At 39.5% G+C, this 27,500-nt stretch overlaps 3 protein-coding genes and 1 long non-coding RNA gene across 4 annotated transcripts in view; 2 read left to right on the top strand and 2 right to left on the bottom strand.

Moving 5' to 3' along the window:
- The window catches only part of LOC311034142 (uncharacterized protein), a gene marked incomplete at its 5' end in the record, with an annotated part of 308,082 nt that overhangs the window by 127,314 nt on the left and 153,268 nt on the right, over positions 1 to 27,500 (top strand). The gene's annotated exons all lie outside the window — the stretch shown is intronic.
- Positions 1 to 27,500, bottom strand: part of LOC311034251 (Fc receptor-like protein 5) — a 60,274-nt gene that overhangs the window by 11,477 nt on the left and 21,297 nt on the right. The gene's annotated exons all lie outside the window — the stretch shown is intronic.
- Positions 1,977 to 13,540, top strand: LOC311034261. The gene is made up of 3 exons (XR_014599586.1): positions 1,977 to 2,099; positions 3,830 to 3,927; positions 13,414 to 13,540. It is a non-coding gene; the product is annotated as an uncharacterized lncRNA (long non-coding RNA).
- Positions 25,391 to 27,500, bottom strand: part of LOC311033457 (uncharacterized protein) — a gene marked incomplete at its 5' end in the record, with an annotated part of 15,836 nt that continues 13,726 nt past the window's right edge. The window contains one exon of the mRNA XM_084040968.1: positions 25,391 to 25,467. Within this exon, the coding sequence (XP_083897094.1) occupies positions 25,454 to 25,467 (14 nt within the window). The 3' untranslated portion in view covers positions 25,391 to 25,453. The remainder of the gene's footprint in view (positions 25,468 to 27,500) is intronic.

Below are 27,500 nucleotides of genomic sequence, written 5' to 3'. Positions count from 1 at the left end.
ATCTTCTGGTAATATGGTTGTATAATAGTGGGATAAAACCTTATTTTTAACTCTATGGATAAAACTATTTTAATAGTTGGATAAAGCTTTACATGAGTTGTCTTAATTACTGAGGGCTCTAATACATGTTTATGTTGTGGATTACATCATCATTTCATGTTCTATGAATAAATAGACTTTGTGATTTAATAAATAAAGCTACAGACAACTCTCCAGTAACTGTAAATATGATCCAACAATGACACCTAGTGCTAGAATACAGACATATTACATCAGTAAATAATGTTTATGAATATATTCATAATGAATTACATTCAGTTGGTAAATAATGTAATATAATGATAATGAATTACATTCAGTTGGTAAATATTGTAATATAATTATGATGAATTACATTCAGTTGGTAAATAATGTAAATGGTAAATGGTACATTTGTAAAGCGCTTTTATCCAAAACGCTTTACATAGATTGTGCCATTAACCCATTCACTCACCGATGGAGGAGGAAACCATGCTTCAAGGGTTCAGCGTCTTGCTCAAGGACACTTCAACACTAACTCTGGGGGAGGCCCCCAGCCCGGTATCGAACTGGGAACCTTGTGGTTTCCAGTTCACTCTACCCGGCCACTCTTTGCTGCCCCATGTATGTAATATAATATAATCATTATGAATTACATCCATTTGGTAAATAATGTAATATAATTATGATGAATTACATTCAGTTGGTAAATAATGTAATATAATTATGATGAATTACATTCAGTTGGTAAATAATGTAATATAATTATGATGAATTACATTCAGTTGGTTGCTCACCAGACCACAGCACTTCAAATCAAATCAAATCAAACCAAAAGTGCTTCACAGGAGAGATCAAAACTCAACATACACTCCTGACAAAAGAGTATGTTGAGTGAAAATGACTGTTAAATATCTCTGATAGTAATCATTACTATTATGTTGATCATGTGTTTGTTCAGTAACAGGTCTCCTCTTCTCTCCAGATCTTTCCTAAAGAGAAAAATACATGTTCAGCTCAGGATTTTATCCAAAGAGGTTTTTGGAAATAAATAAATAATAATAATTGAATTATAAAAACAATGAAATGTACTTTATTTGTGACTTAATGTGTTAATTGTATTTACTCGTTACATTTTAACACAAGTATCTGTATTTTCTACTCCGTACCTTTTCAAAACAGGCTCGTTACTGTAATTTTAATGCATGAAAATTATTAAAATAATATTAATATATATCTTTTTTGACCAGAATAGCTGGTTCCAGGCTCCGCCAATCGTATGAAGCGTTACTCGCGGTCCCCTACATCCCAGCTTGTGATTGGCTCTCTGTCAATGTTGTGAAATGTCATTGGCTGTAAACCCGGAAACACAGACCACCACCAAAGATTGTTAATTTATGAAGATCCACTATCCCGACTGGAGCCACTAGAGGCGATATGGTACATAAACCCTACACATAAATGGTCTCCTAATTGGACCCGGCGTCTCGTTTACTGGTGCTAGATCCCGCGGGACAGAGAAATGTCGATAATAAAGTAGATTTTCTCCTGATTCAGTCTCTCTGAAAAAATACATTTTAGTGTGAAAAATGTACATAATTATGTGTCTTGTGACGATTTGGTCCCATATTTAGTTCAGTGACCATGGAGGTTCAGAAGCTGTAATAATAATATTAATATTAATATTAATAAGGGTAATAATAATAATAATAATAATAATAATAATAATAATAATAATAATAATAATAATAATAATAATGATAATAATGATGATAATAAAGAATGGTTCAGAAGCTGTGTTCACGTTCACTCTCCCATCAGAATGAATAGACTCCAACCTGCTTCCGGTCTTCTAAAAAGGGGCTCCGCCCACTTCACACAGAAACAGGAAGTAAACCGGAGATGCTCGTTATATTATATCTCTATGGTCTTGTAGCCGTATTTGACTCATCCTACCTGGGTCTTGGTTTCCCCCGTTGTGAATCCCCATAGAAGTGTTTAATAATAATAAGAAGTGTGTTCCATAAATAAACTAATAACCCGGAGGTTTGACTCTTATGGATATGAAGCATCAACTGACGGTGAGAAAACATTAATGTTACTTCAGACAAAATGAGTTACATTTTCTCCATAAACAGACTGTATGAAATATGAGTGACTGACTATCATAAACAATACAAAGCCTCATCGACAACAGCGCCGAGACACTTTGTTTATTTATGGATCATAATTCATATATGAGACGATTTGAAGACCCGATGTTATTCTCTATAGAGAAATGACTTCCACGACCCAGGGGATGAGACAGTGACGTCAGGACTTCTGTACTATGATGACAAGCCATGGCTTTCTTGGCTTTTTTAATTCCTATTAGCCATAGTGGTGGAAAAAGTACTGAAATGTTTAACTTAAGTAAAAGTATCGATATAGATATGCTCTGTTACAAGTAAAAGTCTGTGTAATCAAAATGTACTTGAGTAAAAGTACAAAAGTATTGGCATCATAATATAAAGTACCAAAAGTAAAAGTACTCTTATTATGCAGTTTCACAAGTTATCATGTCTCTAAAATGTATAAAAATCTCTTGAAAATAGCAAAGCTACAAGCTCACAACACGTCACATTTTGAGCTTGTAGATCTGCTATTTTCAAATAGACAAAGTTTAAACACTGAAGTGGTTAATGTAATGTGTTGTAATAATTCAAGTAACTAGTAAAGTAAACATTCCCATGTGAGTATAAATACCACTCTGTTTTTAAACTGATTGACTGCATGAGGTGATATTAGTCATCAATTCATGTCTTATTTACCATTAAGAACAGATTAAAATGGACTATTTTATAATTAACATGTTTCCACTAACTACACACACACACACACACACACACACACACACACACACACACACACACACACACACACACACACACACACACACACACACACACACACACACACACACACTCACTATAAAAAATAAAGCATAAGATTCCTACTTAGAAGTCTCGTATGTCTTTCCTTATGAAAATATGTGGTTTTAGTTGGTTTGACTTTTTGTGGCCATTCATGTATTTTGTTTGTTTGTTGACAGGTTGAGTCCTGCTGAGGTTGTGTTTGTCAGAGATTATGACAGACCATGAGCCCAATGTCTAATTTAGAGCTGGGACTTGATTAAATATACATTTAATCAAGCTTTGTAATTAATTAATCAAAATTAATAGCATGTTTAATCGTATATCAATATTTGACCTGAGAAGCATTTTATTTTCAGTTAAAACATATTTTAGTAAATGAGTGAATCAATGAGTGAATACATAAGTTTAAGCAACAACATATAGTAGTTTTGTATCAAGGTGGTTCTAAACAGACCAACAGATCAGTGCAAGTTTTACCATAAAGTGCAGCAATTATAGGAATCTATTCAGAGATTCAGGAAGACTATATGAATTCAAGGACCTTCTGTAGACTCAAACACAAGTAAAACACAATACTTTAAAGTACATTCCAGAACAGTGGAAACCCTGACCATTGACCATTGACCTTATTGTCCAATATCCTGTATGAACAAACCAGACTAACACAAACTAAACCCTGTTGCTTCAAAGGCCATAACACTACCAACAATTTAGTTAGTCTATATTGATTTAAAAACATTAAATAAGACACACCCATTCAGTCCAACCCTGTAATTAATGAATCAGTTAAAGTCCCAGCTCTTAGTCTAATTCCATGATGTATTGTTTTTATCTAGGTATTAAAACAGTGTTTATTGGGGAAAAACCTTTGGTTTTGTGCTTTTGTTATTCCATAGGCCTGGACTACATCCAAAGCCATGTGAAGGATCAACCCACGGTGCATTCAGGTCCCAGTCTTCAGATGAGGATGACTTCTTCTCCACCATCAAGCAGGGTAAATAATGCACATGAAAACACAAGCAGCTGCAGTCCTACCTGACCGGTCCAGATGATACCATGAACGTCCTCTAATCTTTACCATCAGTGTGACACCTGGCTCTACCTCAATTCATAAAGTGCATAAATACTATTTCATTGAGCAGCTAGCATGGCTCTAGAGTAACATCATTGTGTTATATGTGATACTGTAAGTAAGTACATTTTATTTATATAGCACTTCTCACAGAGAGGACTTACAAAGTGCTTCACATACAGAGAGATGAAAAACAAAACAAGGTATTAAAGCAGGTAGAACAGAAGAAGCTGTACAATTCATCTCCATCAGGACAGCAAATAACACAAAGGTGTAAATAACATCATGTAACATGTGTAAAAGCTTGTTGAAATAGCAGCGTTTTAAGGTTGTTCTTAAACATGTCCACAGAGGCTGTAGTTCTCCAGACATGTGGAAGAGCGTTCTAAAGCCTGGGAGCTACAGCCTGAAAGGCTCTGTCTCCTTTAGTTCTTAGATTAGTGTGTGAACTGTTACCAGACCCTGTTCAGCAGACCTTAGGGCCCTCCCTGGTACATAACGTGGGACCAGGTGGGTTAGGTATTCTGGGGCCTGACCATGCAGAGCTCTATAGGTGACTCACCAGGACCTTGAAATGGACCCTGAAGTTAACAGGAAGCTGTAGTTCTCAGATGGACTCAAACTCATCTTTATGAGTCTCTAAGTTTGTAGTAATCATTGTAATAATAAAGTGATCACTGGTTAGTGTTGAGATGCACGGTGCAGAAGGGCTGGTGGAGATGGAGAGAACCTGAAGGTGATAAATGGATGAGCAGAGGAGAAGATAGGCAGAAGAAACAGGAGGTGGACAGGGATTGGGAAGGAGAAGATGGGTGGAAAATAAGAGGAAGGAAGGTGATGGGGTAACGTTTAAAATTAAAAAGGTAGTGCACGCACATCCGTGGCCCAGGTGCAAGACAAACAAAGTATCATAAAAAAGGACTAGAGTCTGCACACTGGTGATGCTGCAAAAAGCTCAACGTTTGGGCCTGTTCAGACCTTCATCAGGTGCAGCAGTATAGGACATGGTTTTGTGGATACATGCAGGGACATTTCAGGTTTATTTTGAGCTCTGGCCTGTATCAGTTATTCTCTTGTTTTGTTATACAATTGTCTGGCATTTTTACTGGTTTTCTGTCTATTAGTGTTCCATACACCTTCAGGACACCTGTAATAGAGTATGCTCTTAGAGCTGACGTTGTTTTGCTTTTTTCCAAGAGACTATTATGACATTATTATGTGGAGGGATTCTAGTGGCGATCTCCCTATTATTTAGACCCTGTTCAAACAAAAACACTTCATGTCTATACTGTAGCATGTCACTGTGTTCCCCCTTTTTCTAGTACCTGTTATATTTATGATTAAATGTATTCATCTTGTGATACTTTAAATGTATATTTGTTTATTGCTATTTTGGATCCTGGTATTGGTGCACACTGTTTATATCTAGATATATGTTTTACTTTATGCAAAGCCAACCTCCTGTTGAGTTGACTGTGACCTCACTTACCCTATTGGGGTGAGCCTATCAGTGTGTAGATGTACCCTATATAAACATGTGTGTGTGTGTGTGTGTGTGTGTGTGTGTGTGTGTGTGTGTGTGTGTGTGTGTGTGTGTGTGTGTGTGTGTGTGTGTGTGTGTGTGTGTGTGTGTGTGTGTGTGTGTGTGTGTGTGTGTGTGTGTGTGTGTGTGTGTGTGTGGCTGTGTGCCCTCTGCCCTGTTCCACTGTATATGTCCTGATGAAGGTCTGAACAGGCCCAAACGTTGACAAACCAATAAATACAAAGCAGAGCTTTTTGCAGTAACGTTTAAAATGCACTTTATTATTGTCTACAGAATACACAGCCATATATGTCACTTTATTATTTACTGTGTCTCCTTTTTAGGAGAGGAGTTTACTACACATGAAGTATGTTTTTAGGAGAGGAGTTTACTACACATGAAGTATGTTTTTGTTCATGGATTTAATGAACGTTTGAGCTTCACTGTGCAGTGTTCACTTTTATCTGCTTTAAGTAAGTTTCTCTATGACTAGAATGCACAGCCATACGTCACTTTACTGTCTCTCCTTTAGGAGACAATAGTTTAATTATTACACATGTGTTTTTGAGGTTACAGTTGGCTTTGCACATCCGGTAAAAATACGTTTTACCTTTACTCTTAAAGTACATTTCAGAGCCTGTACTTTTTTACTTTTACTTGAGTAATTATTTGAATGAGTACTTCTACTTTTACCAAAGTCGTTTTTTACACAAGTAATTGTACTTCTACTCGAGTACAGAATGTCAGTACTTTTCCCATCTCTGCAGAGGACTGATGGGTCCTTGAAATAGAAATGATAAAACTCCCTGTAGGCTGCAGTCGCTCATTATAACCAGCAGGTGTCATCAGAAAACCATTTCATAGACTGATAGACTTTTTAGACATCTGAAGATATCTGAACTATCATCAAAAGTATACTCACAGTATCAAATGTAAAAGTACTCTTTATGCAGAATGGTTCATTTAACAATTAAATAATTGTATTGTAATTAGAAATGAGTTAATGTGTTCATTGTATTTAATGGACAAATGTCATGTCAGTGGCTCTGAAGATGAAGAACTATTTATGTTTGACTTGTAGCAGTGAAAAGACTCCTACATAGTTATTGTAGAGTCAATATCATATATACACACTACCTTTTTATTCTTTGTCTCAATAATGTACTCTATAGCAAGGGTCTTCACCAGGGGGTCCGGGACCCCCAGGGGGTCCCTCAGAGTTACTTCAGGGGGTCCGCCAAATCTTTGTGTGATATGATTTTTTTTTTTTGCCATACCTTTTTTACCTTACCTTGAACCTTAGAACCCCTTTTCTGAGGAGAACTTTAGCCAAAAATAGCAGATCTACAAGCTCACAACGCCTCGCAGCACGAGGCGTTGTGAGCTTGTAGATCTGCTATTTTTGGCAAAGAGGTATAGGTGTAGAGGGGGAAAAGAGCAGACCAAGTAAACAAAAAAAGTTCTGAAACAAAATTTTATACAATACAGTGGGGGTCCCTGCTTCATCTCTCTCTCAGCTAGGGGGTCCTTGGCCTGAAAACGTTGAAGACCCCTGCTCTATAGAACAAATACAATAGACAGTGTCTGATAACTTAGAATAATTATGGCAATATTATGCCCTAATTAGCCCAAGCTATCACTGAAACCCGGACCCTGTGAAAGTGTAATTTGTAAAAAGGTGATCGACTATAAAGGTATAGTTATAATAAATGAGACGACAACGACAGATCAAAATAGGGTAATTCTTATTAAATATGAGTTATAGTAATTACAGTTATTAATTACAGTTATACTGAATTTGCACAGAGTTGGATAAGGAGGCAATACAAAAATAAGGATCGAATAGCGGTCCTTCGGGTTAAGTAAAAATGTCACAACTCCCAACTGGATTATGGGAGAGAGATTTAGATATAAAAGGAGCAATAGTCTGTTATCTCCAGTAGGAGGAGGAGGAAGGGGGCATGTTTGACCCTGCAGCATCGCTTCAAAGCTATCTCCATAGCTCCCGGCAGTAGGTTGACGTCAGAGGACCCAGGCTGGTAGCTGCTGTAGAAGGTCTTGTGAATCATATCCATGATTCGGGGCAAAACTTGATAGCAGAAGTCAGGAATCCATAACAAGACAGGGTCTCATGATGGGTTAGACACAACTTTCCTGTGCAAGTGACGCCTTGGCCACAGACAGTTCTTGTTTAAAGTTCATGACTGCACTGGGGTTGGGGCAGTCTGGCCTTTGTGTAATGTCCAAGGTGGAAAGATGGCCTTCACGTGATGTTAAAAACCTTTATGCATTATATGTCCTATATACCAACAAATCATTAACAAACAAGCAATAATTCATAGTTATCAGTGTCCATCTGGGATTTGTCTCAAAGATACAAGGATACAAATGTAGCTGATACTGAAACCCAGAATGATTTAAATAAGTGTTGATACTTCCTTCCACAAAGGTTGAATTACAGGCAGAGTTCATGGTGGACATTTTTGTCAAAATAAAATTCTATTGTTGGCATGGTCATACAGATATGAGCAGAAACAGACCTGTATACTAATACTGTGGTCCTCAAAGTGGGTTGAGGGACCTCGGGGTCCTTGAAGGTGGTCCAAATGAAACAATACAGGTCTGTAACTCTGAGAGTCCTTTAGGGGGTTCTAGGGGGTCCCCAGCTAAACATGCTAACATACAAGTAGAATCTAAATCACTTTAACCACTTTAACTTTATAATATACATCATGTATATAAGGTTACATTTGGGGAAAAAAACTAAAAAAACATAATAGTTAAAATGGGGATATTGACAGTTTTGAAAATGTTTGTCAGGCATGGATTGGCTAGGCAAGACCTTTATAGATATTTACAGTTAAGGGATTATTATTTTTTGCATAAAGATAAAAGAGTGTAATCCAGGGACCTCACCAGTTATTCATACATTTACTGATGCTTATAAGTAATAGAGGTCTTGTATGTTAGCTATACTTATATAGAATTGTATCATTGAATAAGGACGTCTCTACAATGTGAAACAACGATGGAAAAAGATCTGGACATTGATATAAGTGAAGACGTGTGTAAAACACAATCCATGTCCACTAATTCTCTGACCTGGAGAGACTTTAGTTGTAAAAACAGAAAAACTCTTTATCACTCCAAACAGAAGTCTATTATTATTTTGATCATAAGACCTAAACACCAATTAAATGATTGAATGTCAGTCTCCAGGTTTTCTTCAGATTATGTTACATAATACATCATTTATGTATGACACTGATTTACTATGACTCTGTGGTCACCAGACTTGTCGACCCAAGACAGGTCGACCAGCCGCGATTTTGAGACAGCTCGACCCAGATCGACCGGGTCTGGTTGTCTGAAGTAGTAGCTCTGTGTAACCCCTAGAGGGTAGTAGAGTACAAGGTACAAGGTGACGGTGAGGGAGGTCCTGAGTATATTTATAGTATATTTAAGAGTAAATATTGTAAGCATGCTCCCCCAGTTGCATACTTTTTTTAAAGAAGTGTTATAGTATATTTAAGAGTAAATATTGTAAGCATGCTCCCCCAGTTGCATACTTTTTTTAAAGAAGTGTTATAGTATATTTAAGAGTAAATATTGTAAGCATGCTCCCCCAGTTGCATACTTTTTTTAAAGAAGTGTTATAGTATATTTAAGAGTAAATATTGTAAGCCTGTTTTGTCCTCCTCTCCTCTAAAATCATTTGAAAGTAGCAGATCTACACTAGTTGCCATCATTAAACACAACATGGTGGGTGCTAGCCTTAGGAATGTGATTGATGTTGTTGATGGCCAGTGTCTCTGTGTTTCTCTGCATATATCTGCATTCTATATACAGTTTTAACTTTAAAGGGACATTAAGCATGTATACAAGTCTTACATCCATCAGTGTTTGAGGTGATGAAAAGGAAATAGGCTGAAGCTAAACATTTATGATAGCCTATCCTTCCTTAAATGTATAGCTCTCATTATTAACATTAAAAAGATATGCCAATAATAGAAATACCAGATCCTTTAGATTGATTGAAGTTTGCACAGGAAAAGGTACCAGTACAGTACATGAGTTTACTGTTACAAGGTCAACTAAAATGATATAACCAACAAAAAAAGCCTATAGTAACTGTAGTTACTAGTTACTTTCCATCAGTGTTTGAGGTGATGAAAAGGAAATAGAGTGCAAGAATAATTGTCAGACAACACAGAGCTGCTGCTAATGTGTAGACTGAACGTCACTTTATGACTGAATGACAAAATAATCATTTCCATAACACATACAAATAATATAGTGTATTCACAGCACAGCATACAATCAATAAAGGCATTACCATTATAACTATAACTTTTCTTATATATCTGACTTTTATACTTCATGTGATTATTCACAAAACCCCTAGGAGAGGTCATACTCTGCTATGCTGTGACAGTACAAGCATACATGTATACAAGTCTTACATCCATCAGTGTTTGAGGTGATCAAAAGGAAATAGGCTGAAGCTAAACATTTATGATAGCCTATCCTTCCTTAAACAAGGACACGGTCATATGCTGTGTAACATACATATTCACCTTGTAAACAAAATGTAAGTAAGATGAAATATGCAATATAAATGAAATCCCAATTATAATATTTGCATCTCATATACGACAACACTGACTGAGCTGCTGCTAATGTGTAGACTGAACGTCACTTTATGATGTTCTGTAAACGGCCTCTGGGTGGCTCCCTTTAGCTTCCATTAGCCTCCATTAGCTTTGTAACGAGTGCAACAAAAACACCAACAGTCCCACACCAATACAGTCTTGAAGCTAAAGCATTCATAGAAACGTATTATAACATGGCAACTTTGCACTTTACCTGAAAAGGGGAGAATAAAGTGAGTGCAAGAATAATTGTCAGACAACACAGATTGAGGATCGCCAGGCTGAACCAATTGATAATAGACACACTGTAAGGATTTAGAGCTGAGGTAAGGAGGTGTCTAATGGCTGTGCTTGAAAGCCTTATCACATCAAGAAGACAATAGGGCTTGAGGTAAGGAGGTGTCTATCTCAATGGCTGTGCTTGCTTGCAAGCCTTGACAGACAAATAATAATTCTTTGGTAAATCAATGTACATATTATTATTATTATGTCTCTCTCCCTCTCCCTCTCCCTCTCCCGCTGTCTGTCTGTCTGTCTGTCTGTCTGTCTGTCTGTCTGTCTGTCTGTCGAATTTGGGTCGAGTTGTCGGGTCCAAGCGGGTCGACAGCGGGTCGACCGGTCCGGGTTGACCTGTCTTGGGTCGACAAGTCTGGTGACCGACTCTGTATGGCACATAAAAAGTACATAAAAACAATGAAATGTACTTTATGTTTGACTTAATGTGTTCATTGTATTTACTCGTTACATTTTAACACAAGTATCTGTATTTTCTACTCCGTACCTTTTCAAAACAGACTCGTTACTGTAATTTTAATGCATGAAAATGATTAAAATAATATTAATAATATATATATTTAGACCAGAATAGCTGGTTCCAGGCTCCGCCAATCGTATGAAGCGTTACTCGCGGTCCCCTACATCCCAGCTTGTGATTGGCTCTCTGTCAATGTTGTGAAATGTCATTGGCTGTAAACCCGGAAACACAGACCACACGGATATCTCAACCCGCTGTGTTGTTGTCTTCACGTTTCATTCACTTTGAATGAGAGAAACATAGAGGTATAATATAACTATAAACATAGAGGTATAATATAACTATAAACATAGAGGTATAATATAACTATAAACATAGAGGTATAATATAACTATAAACATAGAGGTATAATATAACTATAAACATAGAGGTATAATATAACTATAAACATAGAGGTATAATATAACTATAAACATAGAGACACATACAACGGTCAACACTGCAGAAAGGACCGAAGTCTGACGTCATTGACTCATCCTACCTGGGTCTTGGTTTCCCCCGTTGTGAATCCCCATAGACGTGTTTAATAATAATAAGAAGTGTGTTCCATAAATAAAGTAATAACCCGGAGGTTTGACTCTTATGGATATGAAGCATCAACTGACGGTGAGAAAACATTAATGTTACTTCAGACAAAATGAGTTAAATTTTCTCCATAAACAGACTGTATGAAATATGAGTGACTGACTATCATAAACAATACAAAGCCTCATCGACAACAGCGCCGAGACACTTTGTTTATTTATGGATCATAATTCGTATATGAGACGATTTGAAGACCCGATGTTATTCTCTATAGAGAAATGACTTCCACGACCCAGGGGATGAGACAGTGACGTCAGGACTTCTGTACTCTATGATGACAAAGCCAATGGCTTTCTTGGCTTTTTTAATTCCTATTAGCCATAGTGGTGGAAAAAGTACTGAAATGTTTTACTTAAGTAAAAGTATCGATATAGATATACTCTGTTACAAGTAAAGTCTGTGTAATCAAAATGTACTTGAGTAAAAGTACAAAAGTATTGGCATCAAAATATACTTAAAGTACCAAAAGTAAAAGTACTCTTATTATGCAGTTTCACAAGTTATCATGTCTCTAAAATGTATAAAAATCTATAAAAAAATAGAAATTGAAAATAGCAGATCTACAAGCTCACAACTTGTCGCATTTTGAGCTTGTAGATCTGCTATTTTCAAATAGACAAAGTTTAAACACTGAAGGGGTTAATGTATATGTGTTGTAATAATTCAAGTAACTAGTAAAGTAAACATTTCCATGTGAGTATAAATACCACTCTGTTTTTAAACTGATTGACTGCATGAGGTGATATTAGTCATTAATTCATGTCATTTTACCATTAAGGACAGATTAAAATGGACTAATTTATAATTAACATGTTTCCACACACACACACACACACACACACACACACACACACACACACACACACACACACACACACACACACACACACACACACACACACTATACAAATAAAGCATAAGATTCCTACTTTCTAGACTAAGTAATAAAAGTCTTGTATGTCTTTCCTTATGAAAATATGTGGTTTTAGTTGGTTTGACTTTTTGTAGCCTTTCATGTTTGTTTGTTTGTTTGTTTGTTGACAGGTTGAGTCCTGCTGAGGTTGTGTTTCTCAGAGAATATGACAGACCATGAACCCAATGTCTAATTTAGGGATGGGACTTGATTTAAAAAAATAATTAATTAATTAGAGGCTTTGCAATTAATTAATCAAAATTAATAGCATGTTTAATCGTATATCAATATTTGACCTGAGAAGCGTTTTATTTTCAGTTAAAACAGATTTTAGTAAATGAGTGAATCAATGAGTGAATACATAAGTTTAAGCAACAAAATATAGTAGTTTTTGTATCAAGGTGGTTCTAAACAGACCAACAGATCAGTGCAAGTTTTACCATAAAGTGCAGCAATTATAGGAATCTATTCAGAGATTCAGGAAGACTATATGAATTCAAGGACCTTCTGTAGACTCAAACAGTAAAACACAATACTTTAAAGTACATTCCAGAACAGTGGAAACCCTGACCATTAGGAGAAATAAAAATAAAGAAGTCTTGATTGACCTTATTGTCCAATATCCTGTATGAACAAACCAGACTAACACAAACTAAACCCTGTTGCTTCAAAGGCCATAACACTACCAACAATTTAGTTAGTCCATATTGATTTAAAAACATTAAGACACACCCCTTCAGTCCAACCCTCCCTCATTATTCTTGACAAAAATAATAAACAGACCAGCGGTCTATTAATGAATCAGTTAAAGTCCCAGCTCTTAGTCTAATTCCATGATGTATTGTTTTTATCTAGGTATTAAAACAGTGTTTATTGGGGAAAAGCTTAAATCCTTTGGTTTTGTGCTTTTGTTATTCCACAGGCCTGGACTACATCCAAAGCCATGTGAAGGATCAACCCACGGTGCATTCAGGTCCCAGTCTTCAGATGAGGATGACTTCTTCTCCACCATCAAGCAGGGTAAATAATGCACATGAAAACACAAGCAGCTGCAGTCCTACCTGACCGGTCCAGATGATACCATGAACGTCCTCTAATCTGTACCATCAGTGTGACACCTGGCTCTCAAGATCAACACACTGGATTCATTGATGAAAGTACAGTTTAGATACAAGGTCAACTAAATAGTATTGAAAAGCCCATAAAAGCCAAATGGCTTGTTAGGCGGCTGCAGTTATGGTTTGACCCACAAAAAATTGCAACAAAAGGTTTCTCAATGGTTTATTGTAGTATCAGGTGTACTTAATAACATATGAAAAGTTTGCCAAAATCGAGCCACTAGAAAGGTCCGATTTTCAAAATGGCCGCCGCCAGATCCTTAAAATACCATTACTCCTTCATTATTCATCCTAGACAAGTAATTTTGGTGCCTAACCCCATGTGTTGGTGATCTTGGATCTAATTAACATAATATCAATTATAGTCAAGTGATTACAAATATACAATTATAAAGCAATTTGTTATAAGCATGGTTATAAGCATATTTAACAATGTAATTGGACATTTCTCCCTTTTCTACGTGCCATAATGCCCAGGATTGGTGAATTCATCACCTATACATGTAATTTACATTCTGTTGAAGCTTTCAGGAGATTTATTTTGATAACAATAAGGAATAAATTCATTATTATTGGGTGGTACTGTGACATTTGTAAAAACATGGCTGTAACTGACAGACTGGGAATGTTACACAAATCTTGGAAGAAATTCCTTACAGAGAAGTTTCTTCACTATTTTGTTCGTAAAGGTGTCTGCCAAAAAATAAAATAATAATCCCAGTCCCCTAGGGCAGTGGTTCCCAAACTGGGGGTCAGCAGCCCCCCCCCCCTCATTGTTTCCCCACTCAACAGTAAACAAACCAACATACAGAATAAGTGTATACAGTGTATCTGCACATTTCTAAAGTGACAACTTAATCACTCTTAAGACCTTTTTAATAGCAAATTGGCCAAATTCTCAAATATTACAGTGGAGAGAAATGGCCCCTTATGGGCCTGGAAAGGATGTGCAAGAGAGTACAGAGCTATCACAACATGTATCTAGTGTCTGCTGTCTTGGGTGTCTAGTAGGGGTGTGCCGATACACTACTTTCACCAAACGATACGATACGATATTTGTCTCACAACTTCGATACGATATCGATACGATACGCACTTTTTTTTATTATGAAAATATATGGGGGAGAAAAAAAGTAAATGCAAACAAATAATTCTGTTTTTGCATAATTCAGACATGCAAACTTGTAGCTTTTCAGCTACAATAGCCGTTTTGAATCCAAATAGGGCAATAGTGTGACACCTGACCCGAAAAAAAAAAACAGCATGTTGTCACCCTTTTCACCTCGGGGCTGTTTGCATGCCTGATTATAATGATTGTAAAAAAAAAAAAGATACATATCGTCCCGAAAACGTATCGCGATATATCGTGGGACGATATATCGTGGGACGATATATCGGCACACCCCTAGTGTCTACGCAGGGGTGGTGGAGGAGTGTGGTGCGGAGAGGGTTCAGATTTGCTTGTCACAGACATCTTCTTATTCCTGAGATTGTAGTAGTTGTGTGGGGTTTTTGTGCAAAAGTTTGTGCACATGTCTTTTATTTTGTGATTGGTACTGCTATAGCAATAACCTTGAACTTTGATCTTTTTTTCTGGATAATTTTAACATCAAGAAGGCATAGGAGACAGCCCATGACGCCCTGGGCTCCAGTCTCCCATTTCGCTGTGTCCCTGCTGCTATCCAACAAACAAGCATTGCTTTCTGTATACACCTAATGGTCAGACTTTTTTTTTTGTTCTGGAGAGGGGAAAGGACGCTCTGAGCCATAATGATAAGTCACTGGGGGCCCCTGGGAATATGAATGGTCAGCCACCAACCAGACACCGACTCTCCTGTGATCCAGTCCGACATAGGGACACCCCTGTCTGCCTGACACACAGTCATGCACCACATGGTCTTACAACCACCACTATGGGGGGTCCCTCCTCACTAACTATGGCCACTCACGAGTGCCCATCTCGGGCATAGGAGCCAGCATGGAGGTCCACTTGGGACCAGTGGGACTATCCAATGAGCCAGGCGACATAGGGACACTCCTCTCAGCCTAACGCATAAGCTTAATTTCTGCCTCCTCTCACTCCGTCCTCCAGCGTGACTTAGAAATTGTTTGCATCCCAAATGCTAATTTGATTTTGGAGTTGCTGAGAACCAGGTGAGCGCAGGCTCCCTAAGCCACTTGGAGTGAAATCTGGCAAGATACAAGTACTGTATATCTTTCATGTATCGTTTGCGGAACTGTCTTTGTTGAAATGCGTGGTGGCATATAATTTCTCCTCCTCCACATGACAACCCTCCAAGCTCTGAAATAGTCCAGCAATCCAACTGTGTGACACGTCATAATTGCTATCACTTAAAAATTACGCTCCTTGCCTCCTCACCTCCTCCCTCGGAGACAGGGCTAAGGCGGGAGTGGAGGACTTGATGATGGACACTTGAATATTGGAATTTGGCTATCGCGATGCACAACGTGAAGGTCTTAGAACTACCACCACAGGGGCCGACAAGCCCCATTCTCTTTAACTGCCTATGAGCACTCGTCCTGAGCTCCCAAGTGCCCCACTATAGCTTTAACATGTCTGAGCCAACTGTTGGAGGTTTTGCACCTCGGACATGGGGGAGAGGAGAAGCTCAGGGTCTCCTTGGCTCCTATAACTTTGCTCTTCTGTGCTCCAAGTGCCCAGGGAGCATTCCAGTGACCCCCACTCCCCATACTCCCCTCCACCCACCTGAGGGGAACCCTAGGCCCTCTAAACTCTACACCAGACCCCCTTTTACCTCCTCACACAACTCTACCCCCCATACTCCCCTCTGCCTAGGCCCCCAGTAGAGACATGGGTTTTGACAGCTCTTCACTAACCTCCGTAGCCACCCCCACCCCTCTTTACTCACTCACACTGATTACCTTCCTAATGTGTTAAAAAGTTCTTCAAAAATCTATTTATTGTTTTTAAAAATCTTGTGTCTACAAGATGACACTTTGATTCACATTTGATCCACAGAGCTATCCAAAACCTTTCAATATTGCATGCAATACTATATCAACTGAAAATATTCTCTTTCTCTGCCATGCACCTTCTGAATGACAAAATTGCCAAAAATGAATATTGTGACTTGTGTTTTAAGGATATCTTGAAGCCTTGTTCCAGTAAAAATATATATAACTAGTTTATTGCATAATTAGTTTAGTTAACTTGAAACGGGTGACCATTTCAGAGGGTTTTAATAGAGTCACAAACAAAATATTGGATTTCACAATTATCTAATTGTATCTCTGCAATTTGGACAATTCCAGTGGATTTCTAGGTCCCCAAAACATAAGGTAAGACACAAAAAGTACTTGTGTAGGTTAAATAATGAAGGAGTTAGGTTGTTTTAAAGATTTTTTGGCCATCTTGAACGCCATCTTGAAAATAACACCTTTCCAGTGCTCAAACTTTGGTAAACTTTTAGTACGTTATTAAGGACACCTAATACTGCAAGAAACAGTTGAAAAACGTTTTGTTGCAATTTGTTTTGGGTGAGGTGCTTTTTTTTCATAACTGCAGCCGCCTATGTTCCAATGGGGTCCATGTCAGTGGCGTTTCCAGGAATTACGTTTAGGGCAGGCGAGATTCCCCCCCCCCCCCCCCCCCCCCTCCAAAGGGGGTGGCACTCGGGGAAAAATCGCGGGGGAAACAAGTTAACAACAACACTACACTGACTACAAAACTGAAAAACGCTAATAAAAACAATATGCAAGTATAATCAGTGTATGTATTGCGCTGGTCCTGGCGCCGCCACTGTCTTGGCAGCGGTGGTGAAAGGTAGCCTCCTCTGGATGAATCTGTTCATCAGCGGTGGTCTCTTCATGTTGTAGTTTAGTAATGAAGGGCTCAAGCTGCTCTCAGAGCCCCTTTTTTGCCAGTACAGGTGACACAGGGACCCCCAACCCTGGCACCCCATGCCCATGGCATGAAGACATTTGCATCACTATAGGCGAGGGTCGCTCTGCTGAATGGATAGTGTATTGGCTGTCTGGCGGGCTAACGGCCTTGCCTCTATGGTGGGTACGCCACTGGTCCATGTACTCAATTCATAGTGAAAACACCACTACCTGCCTCAGCTGCATGTGAGAGGCTTCTTAACACCACAGGACTGATTTTCTGCCTGAAAAAGACAAAGAACTGTGAGAATCAGCTTCTGCTAAAGCTAAACAAAAGCTTTTGGTATATTTCACTTTATTATTTACTGTGTCTCCTTTTTAGGAGAGGAGTTTACTACACATGAAGTATGTTTTTGTTCACGTACTTACAGTAAGCTGAACGTTTGAGCTTCACTGTGCAGTGTTCACTTTTTTACCCTCTTTTTTACCCTCATACAGAATGTCAGTACTTTTCTCATCTCTGCAGAGGACTGATGGGTCCTTGAAATAGAAATGATAAAACTCCCTGTAGGCTGCAGTCGCTCATTATAACCAGCAGGTGTCATCAGAAAACCATTTCATAGACTGATTGACTTTTTAGACATCTGAAGATATCTGAAGATATCTGAACTATCATCACAAGTATACTCACAGTATCAAATGTAAAAGTACTCTTTGTGCAGAATGGTTCATTTAAAAATTAAATAATTGTATTGTATTTAGTAATGAGTTAATGTGTTCATTGTATTTAATGGGGCAAATGTATATATGTGTGTGTGTGTGTGTGTGTGTGTGTGTGTGTGTGTGTGTGTGTGTGTGTGTGTGTGTGTGTGTGTGTGTGTGTGTGTGTGTGTGTGTGTGTGTGTGTGTGTGTGTGTGTGTGTGTGTGTGTGTATGAAGTGTAATTATATTAGCATTAATAGAATGGAATGAAAAAAACATAACATTGTGTTATCTCATATATAGTCGATATATCACGTTATGGAGTTAGGAGGTTGGTCCATTACATGGTTTATTAGTCACTTTGATCTTTTAAAATATATTTTCCGGCAAAATTGAAAAATATATAAAAAAGCTAAAGGTTTTGTCCCAATTCTCAATAATGGTGCTACAGTATATGTATTTACATTATTTAAATAGTAAAATGTGTGAAACAAGTCCTATCAGGATAGTATTAGTCATATTATTAGAATTATTAGTATTAGAAGAGCTGACAAGTATTTTAATGTTTTATTTAAACGTTTTACATGGAAATAAATCATTTAAAAACTGTAGGTCATAGAATATAAAGACTAAATAAACTGTAGGTCATAGAATATAAATAAAGACTAAATAAACTGTAGGTCATAGAATATAAAGACTAAATAAACTGTAGGTCATAGAATATAAAGACTAAATAAACTGTAGGTCATAGAATATAAAGACTAAATAAACTGTAGGTCATAGAATATAAAGACTAAATAAACTGTAGGTCATAGAATATAAAGACTAAATAAACTGTAGGTCATAGAATATAAAGACTAAATAAACTGTAGGTCATATAATATAAATAAAGACTAAATAAACTCCAGGTCATAGAATATAAAGACTAAAAGACCACGCACGCACGCGCACACGCACACACACACACACACACACACACAGCCGTCTTGTCTCAGTGCTGTAATTATTCGGCCATCTTGGATCTCGTACATTCACATACTGTAATCCCGTCCCAAGTCTCACGAGACTTAGTACCTCTGTTCCAGTCTGTATTCATCTCTTATAGGGTGCGTTCGGAAATACACACTGAGTGCACTGGCCAATACAAACTAATAGGTGAGTGTGCTCCGGTCACAATTTCCGAACTCACCCACAGGATGTTAGAGAGCCAAGGGAGACTGGCACCATGCCAAGGGAAACCCAAAGAGGAAACTCTGCTAGGCCTCAGCCTGTCAGGGAAACACTTCTGAACTCTAATATTTACACACCAGGCTGTAAGACTAATTTACACACATAGAATATCAGACCTCCATGCTCCCATTGTGTCGTATAGGATTGTGAGATTAGTTCTGCTGTTCTCAGTGTGCAACACTGTTGTGTGATGAAGTATACTGTAAATGTGATGAAGTTGTGTATGAATAGAGTTCAACCAGTGGTGGGAAAAGTACTCACATCAAATATACTTAGTTACTTTACACCCTGAGTTCAACCCTCCTGTTACTTAGTTACTTTACACCCTGAGTCCAACCCTCCTGTTACTTAGTTACTTTACACTAGGGTTTAACACCGGGATTCCCGGGATACGGGAATCCCGGGAATCCCAAAGTTATTTACCGTCCTGGGAACTGACTTCGGTTCCCGGGATCCCGTTGGTTGTTTTTTCTTGTTAGAAATTACTACTAATTAGTAGAAAGGCCTATCTACAGCACGGAGGAATTATTATTATAATTAGCCAAGTTACTTGCTGCGTTGCCGACCAGGGCAGGGTCCCATCGTCCCGTTTTGAACCAATATGGGACACACTGAATTTAACAGTAATGAACAAAATAAAACACAAGGGGGAGGCCAGTAGTTTGTCGTAGGACCCAGGTTGGACCTCCTATGCCATATGTTCAGTTTGCGCCGCTCGAGCGGCTACGCAGCGACGGGTGAAGGTAAACGGAAGACTTGCCCCAAAACATGTCACCCCCATTTCTTTCGCAGACAAGCGGTTCTTGTATTCTTCTATTTGTTTTACTGAGGATAAGGTTAGAAATATAGTTTTACTGAGGATAAGGTTAGAAATATAGTTTTACTGAGGATAAGGTTAGGAATATAGTTTTACTCAGGTTAAGTGTAGGAATAAAATTAGGTGTTGGCACCGTTTTACTGAGGTAACGTTTAGGAATAAGGTTAGGTTTAGTTTAGGCATAGTTTACTGAGGTTACGTGTAGGAATACCAGGTGAATACCGCCGGATTTGCCCCAGGGCTACTGTGTTTTGGGGCGAGCGTGTTGCCACGAATACGAGCGCAGCCGATGATAGCTTAGTAAGCCTACTATACTCCACCACATCTCCAGAACTGAAGAGAAAACGCACGCTAAAGTTAATGCGTTGCGGTTAACGGCACAACACATGGTGGTCTGTCTGATCAAACAGAATCCCCAAAACAAGAGCAAACAGTCCCATAACGTAACGTCAGAAACACAGAACACCACGGCAGCAGTTCCTGTGTCACACAGGTGCCGACCCCAATCATCTCCCTATATATATGGTATGGAACATCTTGTTTTAAATCTAGAATCATTTTCTTGCATAATTAATAGCAAATAGATAGGTGTAAATGCTTACTAGGAATACTGGGTAGGTGGGCACAATAGGGACATCTGGGCACCTCAACCTTTAACGGGAATTCCCGGGAAGCCCGGGAATTAAAAATGAGCTATTTCCTGGAAAATGTTAAACCCTACTTTACACCCTGGGTTCAACCCTCCTGGGTTCCAACAAGCGTCACATTGTGACACGTTGTCAGCTTGTAGGTTGGATGTTTTCAGCATGTGATCCATCATATGAGGAAGTGTTTGTAGAAGCAGTGTGTAGTTAGTGGATGTGTGTACAGTGTGTAGTTAGTGGATGTGTGTACAGTGTGTAGTTAGTGGATGTGTGTACAGTGTGTAGTTAGTGGATGTGTGTACAGTGTGTAGTTAGTGGATGTGTGTACAGTGTGTAGTTAGTGGATGTGTGTACAGTGTGTAGTTAGTGGATGTGTGTACAGTGTGTAGTTAGTGGATGTGTGTACAGTGTGTAGTTAGTGGATGTGTGTACAGTGTGTAGTTAGTGGATGTGTGTACAGTGTGTAGTTAGTGGAACTAACCTACAACTAATTATGAGTTTATGCAACATGTTTACATCCCCCCCATGTGATCACAACATAAATGTGTGGACTAAAAGAGGGAGGAAAATAGGAAAATAATCATTGAATTCTGTAAATTAAAAAAAACAAATCTATGAGATTAAATGATCACAAACCTCATTAATAGCCATTTCTTTATTCAACATGTTTTTGGTAAAACTGTTGTAGGTCTATGTACAGTTACTCACATCCAATTGTATTACATTTATTATTTAACTCTATAATTAAACTATTTCATACAATAAGCATATAAACATACAGAAACACATAATAAAATAATAGAAAAAAATGAGCTAAATGTACATTTAGACATTCAAATGCTTTTCTACAGTATCATTAAAAACTGATCCAACTACCATAACTAATAAGTGAGTAAACCTCTGCTCCTACAGTTCCCATTCTCTTGTGCGTAGGTAAGAGTTAACCCCCTGACGAGAATAAAGCAAGAACTGTTGTATGAACAAAAAGACACATCTTGACCAGCTGATAGTCTGGGATCAAAATCATTCTCAGGTTTATGATCCGCTCTGGACTGAAATAACGTTACGTCATCAGGAGACCAGAACCTCTGGTCTCCTAAATGATTCCCTTAGTTTAAAACTGTTTTAAATTGGTATAATGGTTTGTTTTCTTTTGGTATAATAATGGTTTAGTATGTCCATCTTTTATTCTAATTCGTAGTGCGACTAGTGAGACTAAACTAATTCTTTTTTTTAGACATTTTACATTTTTCAAGCACAACCCATTTGTCTCAGCAATTAGATTAACAGTGTAAGGACATACTGTACATACTGTACATATGTATTGTCTGCATGTGTGCAGAACACATGCACGTATACATGCACTATCACACACCTACACACCCTTCACTTATTACACTTTATGTTGTACACAGAGCTACCCTCCCTTCACCACCCCCCCTTTCCTACAACCCCTCCCTCCTATTGGTTCCATCAGAACTACAACTGAACAGACATTCTATAAAACACAGTGATTACATATTATATATTATATATTATATACAGGCTTATGATGACAACATAAAAATGTAAGCACATTATAAGTGCCCTTTGACCTTCTCTACAGCATGCATGCATGAGTGCATCCATAGATTTGCTCTTTTACATTTATAAGTACAGTTCAGGCCCAGAACAGTTGAGGCCCAGAACAGTTCAGACCCAGAACAGTTCAGGCCCAGAACAGTTGAGGCCCAGAACAGTTCAGACCCAGAACAGTTGAGGCCCAGAACAGTTCAGGCCCAGAACAGTTCAGGCCCAGAACAGTTCAGGCCCAGAACAGTTCAGACCCAGAACAGTTCAGACCCAGAACAGTTCAGACCCAGAACAGTTCAAGCCCAGAACAGTTCAGACCCAGAACAGTTGAGGTCCAGAACAGTTGAGGCCCAGAACAGTTGAGGCCCAGAACAGTTGAGGCCCAGAACAGTTCAGACCCAGAACAGTTCAGACCCAGAACAGTTCAGACCCAGAACAGTTCAGACCCAGAACAGTTCAGACCCAGAACAGTTGAGGCCCAGAACAGTTCAGGCCCAGAACAGTTCAGGCCCAGAACAGTTCAGGCCCAGAACAGTTCAGACCCAGAACAGTTGAGGCCCAGAACAGTTGAGGCCCAGAACAGTTCAGACCCAGAACAGTTGAGGCCCAGAACAGTTCAGACCCAGAACAGTTCAGGCCCAGAACAGTTGAGGCCCAGAACAGTTGAGGCCCAGAACAGTTCAGACCCAGAACAGTTGAGGCCCAGAACAGTTCAGGCCCAGAACAGTTCAGACCCAGAACAGTCCAGGCCCAGAACAGTTCAGACCCAGAACAGTTCAGACCCAGAACAGTTGAGGCCCAGAACAGTTCAGGCCCAGAACAGTTCAGGCCCAGAACAGTTCAGGCCCAGAACAGTTCAGGCCCAGAACAGTTCAGACCCAGAACAGTTGAGGCCCAGAACAGTTGAGGCCCAGAACAGTTCAGACCCAGAACAGTTGAGGCCCAGAACAGTTCAGACCCAGAACAGTTCAGGCCCAGAACAGTTGAGGCCCAGAACAGTTCAGGCCCAGAACAGTTGAGGCCCAGAACAGTTGAGGCCCAGAACAGTTCAGACCCAGAACAGTTCAGGCCCAGAACAGTTCAGGCCCAGAACAGTTCAGACCCAGAACAGTTCAGGCCCAGAACAGTTCAGGCCCAGAACAGTTCAGACCCAGAACAGTCCAGGCCCAGAACAGTTCAGACCCAGAACAGTTCAGACCCAGAACAGTTCAGACCCAGAACAGTTCAGACCCAGAACAGTTGAGGCCCAGAACAGTTCAGACCCAGAACAGTTCAGACCCAGAACAGTTCAGGCCCAGAACAGTTCAGACCCAGAACAGTTCAGACCCAGAACAGTTCAGGCCCAGAACAGTTCAGACCCAGAACAGTTCAGACCCAGAACAGTTCAGACCCAGAACAGTTCAGACCCAGAACAGTTCAGACCCAGAACAGTTGAGGCCCAGAACAGTTCAGGCCCAGAACAGTTGAGGCCCAGAACAGTTCAGACCCAGAACAGTTCAGGCCCAGAACAGTTCAGACCCAGAACAGTTCAGGCCCAGAACAGTTCAGACCCAGAACAGTTCAGACCCAGAACAGTTCAGACCCAGAACAGTTCAGGCCCAGAACAGTTCAGACCCAGAACAGTTCAGGCCCAGAACAGTTCAGACCCAGAACAGTTCAGACCCAGAACAGTTCAGACCCAGAACAGTTCAGGCCCAGAACAGTTCAGGCCCAGAACAGTTCAGACCCAGAACAGTTCAGGCCCAGGAGCAGATTTGTACCTTTGGGCCCCAGCATGCGTTTTGTGTGTGAGCACACTGGGCAGCCCATATTACATTCCCACATCATCCTGCTCTTTTCCCCTTTCTTTTCTTTTTAGCGGCGCCTGCTCTATACCTGACTTTGTCCGTGTCCGTCAACGTTCTGATTGGTCAGGTCCGTCAACGTTCTGATTGGTCAGGTGCGTCAACAAAGTGATTGGTCAAGCTTCACATGACACGTGGCTATAAACACATTATAAACACATATCGATGACAAAATGTATCAAAGGTGCCGCTACCTTCACACAGGGTGTGATTTTTTTATATACATATATACAGTATATATTATATATTATACTATATATAATTATATTATTATACTATTACAGTATGTATAATTATTACATTATTTATTATACTTGATAATGGGCTGATTGGTTAACCAGATCCTACAGCCACTATACGAATATGCTTCAGGCTGTGGGAACAACTATTGATGAATTATATTGATGCTTATCTCTCTGGAAGGAGTTAATGTCTCTCTGGGTCGCTGATGGAACTCAACTCTACCAAGGTGTGTCCAGCCTTTTTATACGGTTGGCTACGGCCCTAATGTCACTATGGTGATGTCAGTAATGTCAGACATCTCCATGTATGGAGCGGACTATGTCCGTTATGCCCAAATGTGGGACTATGACGTCAGTCCTGGACGTCTCGGTTATCTCCATATAGGGAGTTCTGGGAGGGGTTCTCTGATGTCAGAGCTAGGTATATCAGGTATCTCCATGTATAGCTGTCTAGGAGAGATCCTATGATGTCAGACTTGGGGAGGTTGGTTGTCTCCATCTATGAGGATCTCCATATATGGGAAGGTTGGGATCGACTGGGTCACTAGAGGTTGGGACTGAATGAGTCATTCATCCCCTTATATAGGTTTCTGGGCGTCCTGCCATGATCCACCTTGTGGTGTTATCCATCTATGGCTAATACTGGCAACTATGCCCTGAATGTTCTTTACAATACTATTATATTATATATTATACTATTATATATTACTATTACTATTATGAATGGGGAATCCCATGAATATTTAACAATCGATGTCATTAAGTCATTACGGCCCCTGTGTGTTTTAACAACAGGTTTTTCTTTTTTCATCTCCTGAAAAGTTAATATTTTGGACATAGCTGGTTTCTGCCCGACAACAGAGATAATATGTGTGTCTGTAAGCAGTGACCTGGTAGTTGTCATGTTGAATTCTTCCTCTCTCCTTCACTCAAACATCTCCATCTGGAACACAATAACACACACAACACACAATGTTACACAATAACAACACACAATGTTACACAATAACACCACAATAAAACACACGCGCAACAGGACGTGCAATAACCCCACGTTTGCAACTACTTTCGCCTGAACACTTCACCGGGTATGGTCTAGTATAAATAACACTTAATATTCCTGTAAACAGATGTATATAAATAACGTTACAGAAAGGTCACTTTTAATTGAAAGAACTAAGAAAACATGTTGGTTTAAAATGAGTTTAACAGTGTGTTTCATAGTGGTAGTATAAATAAATGAGTGTAACAGTGTGTTTCATAGTGGTAGTATAAATAAATGAGTGTAACAGTGTGTTTCATAGTGGTTGTATAAATAAATGAGTGTAACAGTGTGTTTCATAGTGGTAGTATAAATAAAAATTGTTACTTGGTAGCATGCTGCAAACCGGAATGATTGCTGTTTACAGCCCAGCCAATGGGCAGAAAGAGGGGGCGGGGCTTAAGTAATTACAGTTCGTCCCTATTGGTGGTTTGAGTCCATGTACAAAATTTGTACTCCGTAGCATGCTGCGAACTTGAGTTATGGCTGTTTGAAGGCCAGCCAATGGGAAGACAGAGGGGGCGGGGCTTCAGCAATTCATGCCGGTCCCTATCCACATACCAAATGTGGACTTGGTGGCATGCTGCAAACTGGAGTTATAGCTGTTTAAAATCCCGTGCTCATACGGGCGCTGGGGGTCCCTGGACCCCTCTTTGATAACTTCAGCAATGCATGCTCGTCCCTATTGGTGGTCTAAGTCCACATACCAAATTTGGCCTTGGTGGCATGATGCAAACTGGAGTTATAGCTGTTTAAAATCCCGTGCTCATCCGGACGGACGAATACGGACAAAGTCAAGCTTAGAGCGGTTGGCACCGCTAAAAAGGAAGTCATTTGCAACAAAGAAGCTACAAAGGTAACAGGTGTGTAGGAGAAGACCAGACCAGGGCCCCAACATACTGAAAGATAAAACTCCAGCACACTGGCCCTCATTTATCAACGCGATGCATACCAAATAATGGGCGTATAGCGAGATCACCGCACCTTTCTGTATTTATCAATATATCCTGACGTGGGCTTCATCCTACCGTACGCTGAGATCTCATGTATGGTGGAGACCAGTTGTTGACGTTGGCTGCACCCGTTTATTCCATCCTAGACCTGCGGAGCAGCATTGTCTGACTGTCTGACAGGCATCTGGACACATAATCCACTCATAAATGTATATCTACCCTAATAAATAATCCCTGTGAAAATATTATATTTTATAAACTAATTTAAACAAACTGCTTTAACAGTCATTCGGTTAAGCTTGCAGATCTGGCTGCATTGGCTATTTGAAAATCTACAAGCTCACAACAGGTCGCATCGCGACGCGTTGTGAGCTTGTAGATCTGCTATTTTCAAAATATACAAGCACTTCTGCGAGCGCATTTTCGGTAGTTTAGACCGGTGCAGCGGCGCTGCTGTTATATTTTCATGGCCACCGGGAGATCAGACATTTAACCCATGGTCCAACACACACCAGCCTTCATTCATTAATGTTCTCTCCAGGCTATCTTTCATTAATGTGGCGCGGCATGGGGACTCGCCCGTCCGACGGTCCACGGTCCGAGTCTCACCGGGAAATGGGAATAGCCTATATGACTGCTTTATTTTAGTAACTCGAACGTGCACTGCTCGGTATGGGTTAAATACATTAATATACAAACGTTTTCGGATCCATTCATGGTGATGTGGTATCATAATCTGTCATTCATTTAAGCTAATAGCCTACTTCATTGACAAAGATTGTACCGTTACGCAGTTGAGCTTCAAGTACTGTAGGTGTGTGTGTGTGTCTGTCTGTCTGTCTGTCTGTCTGTCTGTCTTGACAGGCAGCGAGGCGTGGCGAGCCGGCAAAACTCTTTCTTATTGGCTTTCCATGCTTTATTTGGTCGTATTCTGGTTCGCCATGTCGTAAAATCACGACGCTCGGTTTCCGCCGTGACATT

Source organism: Gymnoscopelus microlampas (assembly GCF_963454915.1).
Source record: "Gymnoscopelus microlampas genome assembly, chromosome: 18".
Classification (NCBI taxonomy): domain Eukaryota; kingdom Metazoa; phylum Chordata; class Actinopteri; order Myctophiformes; family Myctophidae; genus Gymnoscopelus; species Gymnoscopelus microlampas.
This window is presented reverse-complemented; position numbering and strand designations above follow the sequence as displayed.